This window comes from Gossypium raimondii, chromosome 6 (genome assembly GCF_025698545.1).
Source record: "Gossypium raimondii isolate GPD5lz chromosome 6, ASM2569854v1, whole genome shotgun sequence".
Lineage (NCBI taxonomy): Eukaryota > Viridiplantae > Streptophyta > Magnoliopsida > Malvales > Malvaceae > Gossypium > Gossypium raimondii.
In genome coordinates, this window is record NC_068570.1 from 20150122 (window position 1) to 20165200 (window position 15079).

At 34.4% G+C, this 15079-nt stretch overlaps 2 protein-coding genes across 3 annotated transcripts; one reads left to right on the forward strand and one right to left on the reverse strand.

The window, feature by feature from the left end:
• The first annotated feature begins 280 nt into the window (after nucleotides 1–280).
• On the forward strand, nucleotides 281–1761 carry LOC105774596 (hypothetical protein). Of its 2 annotated transcripts, none has more exons than XM_012597137.1 (3): nucleotides 281–586; nucleotides 671–816; nucleotides 1509–1761. In XM_012597137.1, exons 1-3 carry the CDS (start codon nucleotides 408–410, stop codon nucleotides 1526–1528), a joined length of 345 nt encoding a protein of 114 aa, XP_012452591.1. In that variant the 5' UTR covers nucleotides 281–407; the 3' UTR covers nucleotides 1529–1761. The 2 variants fall into 2 exon arrangements, with proteins under 2 accessions (XP_012452591.1, XP_012452592.1); XM_012597138.2 differs by having other exon boundaries at nucleotides 293–586; nucleotides 698–816.
• Nucleotides 1762–2257: 496 nt separating this feature from the next.
• LOC105774833 (TOM1-like protein 9) lies at nucleotides 2258–8615 on the reverse strand. The gene is made up of 10 exons (XM_052632370.1): nucleotides 8301–8615; nucleotides 7734–7812; nucleotides 7497–7595; nucleotides 7298–7411; nucleotides 6989–7104; nucleotides 6679–6760; nucleotides 6253–6338; nucleotides 5515–5703; nucleotides 4062–4573; nucleotides 2258–3453 (listed from the first exon to the last, which is right to left on the reverse strand). Exons 1-10 carry the CDS (start codon nucleotides 8399–8401, stop codon nucleotides 2921–2923), a joined length of 1911 nt encoding a protein of 636 aa, XP_052488330.1. The 5' UTR covers nucleotides 8402–8615; the 3' UTR covers nucleotides 2258–2920.
• Nucleotides 8616–15079: the final 6464 nt, after the last annotated feature.

Sequence of the window (15079 nt, forward strand, 5' to 3'; positions counted from 1 at the left end):
TAATATCATAAATTTTTTAAAAATAGAGTATGAGAATTTTTTAAGTGATAATTGATTTTTTGAATTATGTAATTATTTATTATTTTCTTAATTTTTTGTGGTATGTTGTCTAAAAATAATGGAAAGTAAGCCTTAGATTCAAATTTTTAAATTTTCATAAATTAAAAACATACCGTATTTTTATAAAGTTATTTTAGAAGAAAATCAATGGTTATAAGCTCTAAGGTGATTGATGCTTGACCCGACCGGAATAGGATAATACTCGCGAAGGATGATTTAAAATGCGTAACCAAACGTGAAAAAAAATGTGGCATAAACCCTAGAAATTACAAGCGCTTAAACCCCTCTGTAATAGCAATTCAGGATCCATATTCCAGAAGGAAAAAAAGAAAAGAGAAGAAGCTTTAATGGCTGGTTCGACGATTCTCTCTAGATTATCACCATCTCGGTTAAAGGCTCTTCCTGTAAAGCTTAAAAGCAGCAAACCAGTGTTACCCACTATTTCTCCATTGAAATCGAGCTCTCAGTCTCAGTTTTCTTCTGCTTCTTCTTCTTCTTCAGTGAAGCGCATTTCCGGGATTTCAAGGTGAGCCTTGTTCGTAAGTAAAACTATTTGAATCTCTGAAGTAATGATTTTGCTAGCTCTTTCCTTTTTGGTTTGATTTCTTAGAGAAATGGGAATTTCCCCTTCATTTAGATTACCAGTGGAGCTGAGCTGCTTAATCTCAATGATGCCGTTGCACAGTGCGGTTGCTTCGGCTCGCCTCAGATCATTTCTTGCTATAGAATCTCAGAGTTGGGGTTTGATTCCTCAAGGTCTCTCTATTTACTCAACTCATGGAATATTTTTATTTTTATTTTTGGTATTAATGTTCATTGTTTTAACATTGTCACCACTGAAGCTTATTAATATAGTTTTTGATCTCAGAATTCTTGCTTTGTTATAGTTGAGAAAAGGATTGTTTGAAATAATTATGGTATGGGAGCATATATCATTATAATTGGTAATATTTCACAAAAATTCAACCTTTTATTGTAAGAATCATTAATGAATTGTTGAAATATGTGTCGTGGTTGTTTCATATAACCATTTGCGTTATGACCAGGGCGAACCCGACTGCCTCGGCCTCCCTTGTCTTCTACAAGCTCTTTTGATCAAAAGTATTTTCTCGCTCGAAAAATAATAACTTGTTTTTTTCCAAAAACATCTTTAATTTTATCTTGACTCCCAACATAAAATTCTTATCTTGACGGTTTTAGATGTTCTCTCTATAAATGTTCCTCTATACAGCTTAGTTTTATAGCCTGCAATGTCCTCCAGCATTCACTGGTAAAGGCATGCATAGAAGCCTGCGTTGTATTTGCTTAATAAAGCACGACAGTCTGTAGTGATGCTAAATTGATTGAATAATGTTAAAAACGAAATATCTCGTTTGTATTATTTCTTTCTGAATGTTTACAAGAACATATCATTTGTTCTGATTCATGTTGTTTTTTTTATGTTGCAGGTATCTCTATGCCTTTATAACAGCACCCGTGGTTAGTGTCTGGTAATTTTTCTTGCCAAAATGGAGTGTAATTTCATTACGAACTCGAATTCTGTAAGGGTTCATTCTTAATAATTTTCTTGTTGTTTGTTACGGATATGATGAATGCTGGAATTGTTGATCGTTGAGAAATCAGTCAGACATGAATCGAACCAAGATATGTTTTATTTCTCCGAAAATTAGTTTAAAGTGCAATATTATTGTTAAGGTTTAAGTTCCTTGTTCCACTTCTGCATCTCTCGTGATTAGCATCAATGATCTTCGTTCTATGTCTTTAGATGGAAAGTTTGCAGTTTCGGGATGATAGTAGTATCGTTATCGTCTCTACGGTCTCAATTTTTTCTGTTTTGATTAGGATTCTAAACATTTAATACCCTCTTTAACGATCAAAGAAGTAGAACTTAGTAACAAGCTGCCATTCGACTAATTGATAGCTGATAACATTAATCCTGTATTAGTTTTTAAGCATGTTTTAGTATATGGCTTAGCAATAAACTAACTCAATTGGTAATATTGAGCCACTTCTATGACTTATTTTTAACAAAGAGAAGGGAAAATTTTCGCATATTTTGATTATTCATTTTTCTAATTTTAAGTTTAAATCTATACTAACTATTCTTTATTTTATATCTAATTATTATAATATATACATAATAAATAAACTTTTCCTCATGTTATTTGGCATAAGATATATGTACTAAACATGACAAATTAATATTATGGATGTATTAAATGTGATAAGTTCATCCATTCATCCCTTATCTATTATATTATATTCATGTTTATTATTTAGATCATGTCTGAAATCGCCAGATCCAATGCATCTTAAGAGTAGAGAAATTCAATAAGACTTGTGTTGTTCGAACTATTCATTTTCTGTGACACACAAATACCTCCAATTTTCTTCCAAATACATTGAAAGACTTGGGATAATCTAATCATATCCGAATTTGACACCCAAAGTTGAGTTTGAGTAATATAATTGTAGACAACTCTTTATCGAAAGCAAATAGCCTATTGGGGAGAGTAAAATATTACAACAGCCTTATACGTTCAATACATGCATTCTATGACATGAACAAATAATAAGAAAAGAAAAGAAAACCAAATGTCAAAAATATCAACTTAACCCAAATGAATTGATTTTTCCATTTTCTGTACAGGGGATGATGTGCATGATTCTTATACCAAAACATGCAACGCAAAATAGGAGTCAAGAGATGGATAATATATGTTATATGTAGTTAAAATTTTCAAGAGAGCTTAAAGTGGGGAAAAATAGGAAAATGAGAAAAGAGGAAGTTAGCCATCTGAAATAATGTAAATAATAAAAAAATAAATAAAAGAATTCAGGTTCACATTGTACCAGCTCTTCAAGGAGGTGTTGGTGTTGATTTAACTTTTGCCATGTCAACAAGGTCTCCAAACATCCTATCTTCTGGGTTTGAAGGCCTGCTGGGTGGAACGTAAGAGGAAGTAGAAACCTGGTAGGAAGAGTTTCTTAGGCCATTGTCATCTCTGATGGATAGCCCATGCATTTGTTCATCAAGATACTGCTGCTGACCGAACCCAGATGCTCCCATTTGGGGGTTTCCGTACATTTGTTGAGTATGTTGAGGGTAAGAAGTCATTTGACCACCTGGCATTTGCTGTGGAACCATGCCCATGTACTGAGTTCCCGGGCTTTGTTGGGGGTTGAAATCAGTAAACTGGTTTCCCTGATTGGCTTGATTATTAATTGTCGAATAATGACCGGGTGTGATCGGCTGAATGTACATGCCCACCGCCTGATCACTTCCCATATGTTGGGATCCTTGGGGTTGCCACTGAGCACCTGCAACTGGGCTAGAGTCTGCTCCCTGTGCTTCCCAGGGTGGTGGTGGTAGTGAGCCACTATACTGGGTACCTTCTCAACATGGAAAAATTAAGCTTCATTGATTTTATTGTAGCAGTATCAAGAATATAACTATTCAGCCCGTCAAATAAGCCTAAAACATCACGGCATTAATTTGGTAAGAGAAAAGACCATGGTGAGGCGGTCAATATTAGTCACTTTCAATTCTTGAATAAACTTTGAGATTCAGTCCAGATGCTTAAAGAAGGTTAATAACATGTAACTTGGACCAATCATTGACATCGTAGTATTTTTAGTCAAAATTTGTTATCCATATATCTATGAAATTATACCAACTTGAGAAGCAAATCATTATAAACATAATAAGCATACTAAATCCTAAGCAAAATTTGACAGAAAATACTAAAGGCGTAAACTATTGGACTAAAACTTTTGAAGCTACAAAGTGAAGAGGATTTAATTTTTAAATATAAGGACTAAATCTCAAACTTTGTCAAATTATAAGGACTGACGGAATATTTTGACCTAATGATGTTGCTTTTCCCGAGTGGAATGCAGCATGCCGCAATCATACGTGACTGTCCCTAAATACAAGAAGGCTCTGCGACAAAAATAGGACCTATTTATGTATAAAAAGCTTATTATAAATAGAAACAAACCATAGAAAGGGTCTGCGGCATGCTGATCCAGCTGACTATTCCAGGAAGGACCTGTGCCTTGGGCATATGACTTCTCATATGGAAATCCCATGTTTGTTGCAGTTCCATTCACATGGAAATTCTGTTGCTGCTGAAATTGAGTAGTCCAAGGATCGGTTTGTCCAGTCAAACCATGTGTGTCATATCCAGGTGATCCCACGTTTGCTGCATTTCCATTCGCGTGAAAGTTCTGCTGGTGCTGAATTTGAGGAGTCAAAGGATTGGTTTGACCACCAAAACCTTGTGTTCTTGAAGAATCATAGCTGGTGTTACCATCAGAGAACATATCATATAGAACAATGGCGTTCTGCTCTGGTGCAGGAGTTGGTTGTTGTGGTTCTCCAAAAGGAACAATGGCCAGTGAATTATCTACCTCTGGCGATTTGTAGTCATCGGAACTAAGCAGATCTATTTTGGGACTCGCTGCTGCTGGAGGTGTATGTTGAGAACTTGCAGCAGTGCTGGAGATGGATCTGCGGAGAAATTATGTTAGTCAAAAGCTCGAGATACCGGAATCATTTGATCAAGGATGACATTTCAACCGGAATTAAATAAAATTTGGGTTAACTGCAAGAAACTTCTCCAAACTATCATCCAAATTCTAAACTGATCTCTAAACTCAGTATTTGTATTAATCAAGTCCTTCCATCAGTGTAGCTGTCAATTTTGATGTTAAATATCAATTCAAATACCGACATGAAGCACATTTAAAACACATGGATCAAATTGCAAACACTTTTGTACTATTGCATAGGCAGCTTATATTTGCCATCTGGCATGTTAAATAAAACAAAGACGGTTAATAAAATTTGAGAGGGCTATTTCTCTTTCTTAACATGTTATCTCTATAATAACATGTTTTAAATATGCCTCATGTCAAATTTAAGATGGTATTTAATGCTTAAACTAATGACTACGTTGATAGAAGAATCTGATTCATATAATACTGATACTTTAAGAACTTAATTAAAGTGTTTTGAAGTTTGAGGATAAATTTAAAATTTGATCATAGTTTATGGACATTTAGAATTTGGTTTATATTTCGAGGGCTTTTAATGAAATAAACCCAATAAATTTCAGTTTCTTGACTTCCTAAAATTTGATGAGCAAATTAAGCACCCCGAGAAATACACTACTAATCATTAGATCTAGAAAAGTTCAACGGGTTTGGTCTTCAACATAATCAGGCCCTTGCAATAAGGTAACATACTTCGAAAAACTCTGACTAAATTCTACCAAGACTAAAAAAGAAGAGAAAAAACCCAAATTGGTGAAAGAAACTTGTAACGAAGTTTCAGGATTCTGAGTTAAGAGCATGATTCGCACCACTAATAATTTCCTGTAGTAACAAATAACACATTTTAAACACCAGTTCCCTGCATAATGTAAATCCAGCTCATAGAAGTATCATTACCTGTCATTAGACTGGTTGCTGATATGGCCAGTATCAACCAGAGGACCGCCGGCTTTGGCAGGTTCTTTTGCAGGCTCAGGCTTATTTTTGTCTGCTTGAGAAGTTCCTGTAGCTAATGATTGATGCTTTGCTAGTACCCGCTGCAAATCATCATTCAATGCTAAACCTTGGCATAGAAGTGACTCATCCCTACAAGAGATGGAGAATTAAAGGTAATATATGTTTTAGATGTAAAAGTATTTCACACAGCTCTTTATACAATTCCCCAGAGGTTAGAAAGTAACTACCGATGCAATTCGTACACCATACATCTTGAATAGGTGACAATATCATACAGAAATTGAATTGAAATGCGCACAAATATATTCAATAAGACGTTCTCATAGTGCGTTTTAAAGAAAAAAAAACGAATAGAAAACAAATGAAATCCTCCAGGGAGGGCTGTGGCATCTTGTCAACAACATAGCACCAAAAAGAATATAATTGAATAAGATAGTTAAGTCCTTTGACCTAAGATCTCAGGGTTTCACTCCCCTCCTTTTCGGTCAAGCATTGAATAAGATAGCAAAACAAAACAAACACCTTAAGAACGAGGTAAAAGCAAAACAAACAGAATGCATAAAAAATTCTACACACAAAAGAACGTCCAAGTGATGGAGACAGATGACAACATTGAGTCATCGACATAAAGGTACCAAGGTCGCTAGGAAGTTATAGTAAAAGAAAGAGCATCCTTACGATGTTGAATTAACTAGGTGAACAACTCTTTGTTTAAAGGTGCGGCACTGCTCCACTAAGTCAAGTACGACATCCTGCTTAAGTCCCTGAAGTTGTAGAAGAAAGGTCACCAAATATGCGTTATAAGATTGGGGGATTTAGCAGCATGAAACTTCATGAGCTTTTGAAAAGTTTTTCATTACAAAAGCTGGAAAAAAATGAAGTTACAGTGTAAAAATGCTTTCACAAACTGATGAATTTGAACATTGCCAACCAAATTATTACAGAAGTGTCGGTTATATTCAGAATTTAGCTTTTACTTCAAATCCAATTAATAACTTCTCAGTTAGAAACTGCATTATTATGCTCTTGTGGGACACAGAATCATTTTAGCAAGTAAACAAATTTATCTTCCTTTTCTCTAGATTTCAAATTGTGAACACATACCTCCTTGTTTGCAGGATCTATTGCGCTTAGCATTTCTGTAAGGACATTCATGATACTCCGGGCATTCTGAAGTTCTGTCAAACTAATAAACGAAAATCCAGTTAAAAGACTAGGTGTGTCATCCATAATAAAATACCAAGTAGGAAATAGTGAATTAGCAATGTAATATCACTAAATAACATGAAAGACCAAGTAGTCCACGTTTTTTCAACTATTATAATTGCGCTAGCTTGCGGAAAGTCCCCAGTGCTCTATCATAGAACTGAAAAGGAGTATAAAATACACAAACAGTTGAGACACAACAAAATACCTCAGGGTTGGGAAGTCAGGCTCTTCAGAAGACTCAGCTGTCTCTTGCTGATCAGATTTGTGTTTATTTTGAGGAGGAGGCTTCTCAGTTCTCTGGGGAAACATTGCTCCGGCACGCTGAAATGATAAACCAGTTTGTCTCAGAGAAAAAATGAAGGGAAAATAGCACACCATGTAGAACTAGTACTTGCATAACAGCATGTTCTGAATCACGAGAGTTATAAACAAAATGAAGCGTAAGAGGAAATGTATCCTGATCGATGCAGCATGTCTCATACAGTTTGAGAAGAGAAAGCCTCAGCAGACATACCAACAACTCTTGATATGCAGAAAAATATTGTGGATATCTTGCCCTTGCCCCACCAAAAGCTTCTTGCCAAGTGTCAACCAGAATCAATATTTTCTCTTTGACACTATAATCAGGCTGCAATTGAGCACTACAAAAACTTAGAACAACCTTCGTTGGAAGAAAAACAAATGCAAACATGGGATTTAAAATAACTTCCTACCCTTTTCTTGAAAATTTTGACCATCTCAGGAAGAATATTTCTGTCTGCAACATGCATATGGACAATTTCCCCACAATTTTGTATCATGGTCTCTAGTAGCTAAGAACATAGGAAGTAGATCAAAATTCAAACAAGTTTAGTTCCATTTGAGAAAAAGGGGGTAAAAAGGACAACAGGAGTGATAATTGCATCCATGGATTAGTAGAAAAATGAGAGTAAAAGTTCTGAGGAGCTTACTGATAGTGCAAGAAGTTGAACTTTAGGATTTTTACTTTTAAGCTTCTTCTTTATGCCTTTCACAACACCTTTCACTTGCCTGATAATTAACAATCACACTTATATCATTTAGTACCCTTTTAAAGGCACAAAAAGAAAAAAAAAAATTCTAACTTCAATCTTATAAATCCAACCAGCGTATACATTCCAGCCTCCCTACCCTGGTGGGAGAAAATTGAAAAAGAAAAGCCAAATATTAACCAGAAAATGAAGAAACTAAACCTTTGTGTCTTCTCTGCTATAAAACTTACTTAAGGCATATTTAAATTGTGTTACCAAATACATACTGAAAAAAGGGGGAAAAAAAACTAAAAAGCAAAGAAACTGTTCAATCCTGATAACCTTCCTGAACAAAATCTTTCTTTTTACTTTACATGCGATAAAAAGAAAATTATTTATTTAATTTCTCTTAAATCTACTATCAGTAGAGGAATTTTATTCTTTATAATCAAATTGAATGCAAATCATCAATAGAATCATAAGAGCAGAGATAGGAAATCCAATGGGACACATATACGGGCATTTTACCCAGGATCATGTTTAAGTATTTCGCTGATCTCGGTATTCTTAGCCCAATCAGGCCCGACCAGCACATCGCTCGTAGCTCTCTCCACCAAATAATTCACCATCTTCCCTCACAAAAAATATATATATATATATCGCAAACGCAAAAAGTTTGGAAAATATATATAAATAAAATTTTATTGAAAAGATCAATGCAGTGTAATGCAATGCAATTCCGGTGACCTTCCGAAGAAATGAATAGCGGAATATTCCGGAGACTCCTACGAATTATCCCTTTAACAAATAAAAATTAAACAGTCCAAAATGGGCAGGAAAGTCTCCTCCTCTTTCCCCCCTCCTCGCTTCTTTCACCGTTTATCCATCTAAAATTAAATCAAATTGTTTTTTTTCTTCTTATTTTTGGAAAATAATTTTTTTTCTCTCATTTTTTCTTCCTTTTTGACCTTTCCCAATCATTTGGGAATGATTGAAAGAAAAAGTCGGAAGACTCAACCAAAATCGACCACGTGTTATTAAAGGGAAGGTACACGTGGCCTATTCCAGATGATACCAACGCTTTTGGCGACCGCATACGTCAAACGGTTCTTTTTTATTGTGTTTTCCCAGGTCGATCGAGTGGATTCGGAGTTTTTGAAATTTGGATAAACTAGTCAGTTTTTGTTTTAGTTATTTAATTAAAAAATATTATAATTTGATTATTAAATTATTCAACAGTTTTCAAAGTTATTAAGTTGTTAAAACGATACTATATGACTTGCTTAATTTACATTGCCTATACCAATCAAAATCTCTTTTTTCCTTTCTCTTCTACAGTTTATTTTTTTATGAAACATCTTTGGACGTCACGAATATGCAAACTAAATTCAAATAACTTTTTTCTCCGATCTCTAATACTGACCGTTTGATCGACTTGGATCTAAGGTATATTCTTCTACTCATCAATGGAGACTAATCTACCGTACTGATCGTTGAATGGTGCTCGCTGACGAAACTTTTTTCTTTTTTTAACTGACCAAATTATAATTTTTTTAATTAAGTGGCCAAAACAGAAACTTATAGCTTAATAACTAACAATAGTTTACCATTAAATTTTTTTGATTATTTTAGATTTTATTATAAAATAAAGAGAGATTGAGAGAATAAAAATAAAAAAATATGAAAGTAATATATAATGTACTTTATTGATCAAAATGGATGATTACAATGTTTCATCAGAAGTAGAGATCTAATTAGAATTTAAAGTACACCAAAATTTTATCTTGATCATAATAAACATCCACTTAATAAGATATTCATAATACTCCCCTTTGGATGTCCATTGGTAGATAATGTGCCTCATTAAAACTTATTAAGAAAACCCTTTGAGATAAAAACCTAATGAAGAAAAAAGAGTATACAATCTATAATACGCATATTATGCTGCGTCATTAAAAACCTTACCAGGAAAACCCAATGGGACAAAACCTCGATTAAGGGAAAAAGAGTGCAATGCGTATTTACTCTCCTCATGAAAACATCACATATTTTCTCATATTCTACGTATTCAATCTTGAATACTAGTTTTTCAAATGGCTATTTGAATGTATTTGTTAAACATTTATATTATCATTTTTTTAAAAAGTCATGAGTGAGGGAAATTTAAGGAATATATTTTGATCTCTTTAGGAGATTCAACAATAATCATAACAAGCTTTAATCATTATTCTTTTATAAAAACACAAATAGGTATTTTGGATCATTTTATAATCTTCCTTCAACTACTATTCACTAAGTCAAATTTACCACTTATGTTCAAATTGTTTCAATTAATATAAATGAACAATTTCTCGAGAATTTCAATATGCTTCTAACATCCTAAATCCTTCAAGGATTTTAATATAAACTTTATTATATAGTGACTCATAAAAGGTTGTAACAATAACCATTAGACGCAAGTTAAATTATTTATGAATTGTCAATTTAATAATATATCTAAATGTTATTGCATCCACCACAAAAGAATATTATATCTTTTCATAATCAATATCAGGAATTAGCGAAAAACTTCATATTTTTATTCTACTTTTGCAATACTACTTCAATTGCACTCTTACTGGCTTTATACCTTTAGATATTTGGACTACTGGTCAAAAAACTTCACGAATTTAATTGTACTTGAGTTGCGTCTTTATATTTTGATCAATTTATTCCATACCTATATTTCTCAATAGATTTATTCAAGATCCTCCTTTTATTTAATTATTTCAATAATAATATTGCATGCAAAATTGGGCACAATAAGATCGGAAGAAGAGAAGCATTAAAGAAATTGAGGATCAATAAGATCGGGCACAATTGGGCTTTTTTTGTCTTTGCTCTATTCCCGTTTCACGACAATGAGCAAAGAGGGGCAACTGTACAAAGCCCAAATTGCCCGGGCCACTAAAACCAAATAAACGAGCCCAAAATACAAGCCCAAAACAACTCCTAGCCCAGCAAAAAATAAATCAACCCAAACCCTAGGCAGACTCCCTCTCCACCAAGATTCGCTTTAGCGCCAAGAATGACCTTCAAAGACCTCTCCAAGCGCCGCACGATTCGGGGTCAACCCCTCTCCACGCGCGCCAAACTCTCCACGAACACCTGAAAAACGGACCCAAGGAGTCCAAAGAGAAAAAACAGCAAACAATATTGTTTTTTTCCTTTCTTCGGCCTATAAAAGGCTATTTTTAACATGTAAAGAAGGGGAAATTTTTGTTTTTTCAGTGAGAGATATACAAGAAATAAAAAGAAATCTTGAGGAAAAATTTCTTGAAGGTGAATTGGGTTTTACATTTTCTATTCTTTTTATTATTATTTTATTTTGTTTTCTAAAGAAACAGTATAAAAGAGGAGAGGGATAATACCTTCGAGGATTCGCCGTTGAACCACGTTCGCCTTGCTCAGATCGGAGTTTGGCGGTCTTGGCTGAATTGGCTCACCGAGAATGGCGGCGATGGGGTTGGGGTTAAAAACCCTAGCAAAAACTTTTTTTCTCTGCAAATGTTCTGCTTTTTTTAGAAAAAATCTTTAAATAAAGACACCAAACGGTGTCGTTCGGCTAAGGCAGACCATGCGGTGACCCGACCGGGGAGGATCCGCGTCTTGGGCCTAGATGGTACATTTGCGTTTGGTCCTCGAGTTTTTAAAAGTGTGTTTAAATCAATTTCTTTGTTTCTCTTAAATTTGGCCACGCTTTATTTCGTTTATTTGGATCCCCATTGAAACGCAACATTTTAGGAAAAGGGTTAATATCCCATTTGATCCCCTCTATTTTGTGCGTGTTCAATAGGGTTCCTATATTTGTATTTATTCCAAATTTGCTCTTAAATTTTGCTTGAGTTTCAAATTAGTCATTCTGTTATTTTTGTATTATTATTATTATTATTATTATTATTATTATTATTATTATTATTATCAACATGTATATTTTAAATGCCCAGCCTCATTATATGTACATGTATGCATTTTTAATATATATATTTTTAAGTTTTATACTCATGCATATATTTCGTTCGTACATTTTCAAAATTTCTTTTTGTATAGTTTTTTTTTTGTTTCTTTTTTCTTTCATATGTTTTATATGTTATACATACTTACACATTTCTTTATTTTGTAAATATAGATATACATAATTTTATATATATATATATATATATTTTCACATGTACATATTATATTTTATTTGTTATTATTTTATTTTCACCATTCTCATATCTTATAATGCATATACATTTTATAATTTAAAGTTCACATATATTTTCTATAATATATTTACGTATACGTTTTTCCTTTAAAATCATTAAATATTTTATTGTTTTTATAATCTGCTATTTTATGTACATATACATGTAATTTTGTAAAATAAACATACATATTTTCTTAGAAGTTATTATGGGTTTTACATATTTCATTGTTTTATAAGTATACCTATATGTATGTGTTCTATTATGCATACACGTATTTCCAAATTTACTTACATGTTGTACGTATTTATGTATATATACATTTGTTGTAAATATATATATATTTAGCTCATGTTAAAGTATTTGTTTTATGAGGTATATTAACTTTTATCATTTTTCTAAAAAGGAAAATATGTTTGGTTTTGTCAATACATCAAAATTATTTTCTCTTGATTCAAAGTTTTTTTTGAATAAAAGCATTATTCGAAGTTTGGGGTTTTCAAGGGAAATTGAGCCCTAACGTATTGGGTTCTGATTTTCTTTGTTAATCTTAAATAACCGAAGATATTCTTTATTCAAAATGCATGAGCATAAAAATCATTTTTGAGAACTTAACTTGTTGTGTCCTAACGTATTGGGTGTGGCATGTTTTTTCCTCAAAATGAAGATTTTCGTATAAAATAAAAGTGATATTCAAGTATGGGGAATTATGAGGAATTGTACCCTAACGTATTGGGACTCGATTTCTGTACATGACTTGAACAATTGGATATCCTTTTGCAAATTTCATCATTCAAGCTTATTTTAAAATCTTTTTAACTTTCGACACAAAAGACATCAAATAATCAATTTGGTACCGATTTTGGGCGTTACGAGGTGTTAACCCTTCCTCGTATGTGAATCGACTTCGAACTGCTTTTCAAAATTGCACTGAATAATTTTAAGGTGGGCGGTCACACCTTAATAAAGGATCGGTGGCGACTCCGGTTTTTATTTTTTTAAAAGTCGACAACTAAATTTTTGTTTTCAAAAAAACGGTTTCGACAGCTTGGCGACTCCGCTGGGGACATTAGAGAGTCGAGCCACAAAATTGATTATGCTTGTCTTTGTGTCGAAAATCAAAAGTTTTTAAATAATTCATGAGTGCCCTTCTCATTCATTGATTTTTCATCTTGGAAAGTTGACAACTTTGCATTTGCATTTTGCATTTCACCCTTAAGTGGGAGCGAGAAACTAGTCCTTCGTGAGGTTTTCACCTCCGTGCAGGGTAGTGGACCGCTTCCGGGATACATCCGTACCTATGTCTTCGTGAGATTTTCATCTCCGTGCAGCCATAGGGAAATGTGTCTCCCTGAACTGAACTCGGTCCATATGAGCCTATAATGGGTGAGGATCGAGGAATCTGCTGGTTCGGGTACCCTTACTCTAGAAACTAAGCCTCATATAGTGAGTTTTAGGAACTTACCCTAGGTAGAAGTACTCTAGACCTTAGTAGATACCTGACTAGGAGTTTTTATTATTTCTTGATTGTATTGGATTTAATGTTTATACCTGATACTGACTTGGGTTTATTTTGTTTTGATTGCATGACATCATGATTACATTGCATTTGCATTATAGAAAAGAGGTGTTGATTCACATTCGATTACTAACTTAGAAAGCTTGTCATGGAATACGGGTTTTTTGATAAAGTGGAAAATAATACGGCTGCCTAAATATATTCCAAGAAACACAAGAAGGGCGACAGAAGAATTCGTGACTTTACTTTGGGGCCCGAGGATTCAAGATGATTTGTCTAAGAGCTTTCAACATTCCAAATTTCTTAAAGAAGCTAATGAGCATTACGAGGATAGACAGACAACGGATTGCGACCAGAATCAAGCAGAAGGAGCTAGCAGTGACATCCATTGGAAGTTCGCGAGGTATATCTTAACATCCGGATGAAAAAGGAGAAGATGTCTTTGCTTCGAGTATGAGGGCAAAGCCGTATATATATATCCACTTTATGTAAAGAAATTTGTCCTCTAGTAAGGTTTTCTAAATGGAATTGAATCAGAATCAACATATCTTTATGCATTCATTTCATGCATTCGCATTTCATTACATCATATGCATCAAAGATTATTCAAAGATCCTAATTAACTAAAATAATTGCTCAGTTAACCTGGAATCCAATCAACCAACCCAACACCGATACGGCACTCGAGCGAAGACAAAAGATATGGATCAGAGATTAGAGAAGCTCGAACAAAGATACGAAAAGAGATGCAAGACCGCTTCACTACAAATGCAGGAGCGGTTAGACAAGATGAAGCAAGAAATGTCTGAGAAGATGCGGGAATCTCAAGAGGATATAGTGGCCAAGTTAACCCGACTGATAACTAAGGGAGGTGACAAAGGAAAGGGCCCCATGGCAGATGTCGATGAGGAAAATGATGATGAACTTTTCTATCCTCCAAGTTTCTCCCTTCCACATGAGCGAGCTCAAGCTGAATACTCGCGCAAATCTACTGTCACCATCATGCCTCAGCAATTTCGAGCTGGTGTTTCGAACCTCCAAACTGGGCCGGATTTTAATCCCGAAAACAACCCCGTGAACCCTGTCATTCCGGACTTTGACGAAGTGGCTGAGAAAGAAAGAATAAAGGTAGAATTACCGAAACAGTTAGAGGATCGATGCAAGTGGCTCGAGAAGAAGTTCAAAGCGATGGAAGTCACTGAAAGTTATCGAGGCATTGACGCAAAAGAGCTGAGTTTAGTACCAGATTTAGTACTTCCTCATAAGTTTAAGATGCCTGAATTTGAAAAGTACAAAGGGACAAGCTGCCCAGAAGCTCACATCACCATGTTCTGCAGGCGAATGGCGGGATATGTTAACAACGACCAGCTCTTGATACATTGTTTCCAAGACAGCCTTACAGGGGCAGCATCCAAATGGTACAATCAATTGAGTCGTGCCACGATTGGTTCATGGAGGGACTTGGCGCAAGCATTCATAAAACAATATAGTCATGTGACAGACATGGCTCCTGATAGAATCACCCTTCAGAATATGGAGAAGAAGCCGAGCGAAAGCTT

Coding starts and splice junctions, on each gene's coding strand:
- LOC105774833 (XM_052632370.1), bottom strand. CDS start 8,401: ATGGTGAATTATTTGGTGGAGAGAGCTACGAGCGATGTGCTGGTCGGG. Junction 7,412..7,496: donor TCAAAATTTTCAAGAAAAGG/GTAGGAAGTTAT, acceptor GCTCAATTGCAG/CCTGATTATAGTGTCAAAGA. Junction 6,761..6,988: donor CCTGACTTCCCAACCCTGAG/GTATTTTGTTGT, acceptor TTCGTTTATTAG/TTTGACAGAACTTCAGAATG.
- LOC105774596 (XM_012597137.1), top strand. CDS start 408: ATGGCTGGTTCGACGATTCTCTCTAGATTATCACCATCTCGGTTAAAG. Junction 587..670: donor CGCATTTCCGGGATTTCAAG/GTGAGCCTTGTT, acceptor TTGATTTCTTAG/AGAAATGGGAATTTCCCCTT. Junction 817..1,508: donor TTGGGGTTTGATTCCTCAAG/GTCTCTCTATTT, acceptor TTTATGTTGCAG/GTATCTCTATGCCTTTATAA.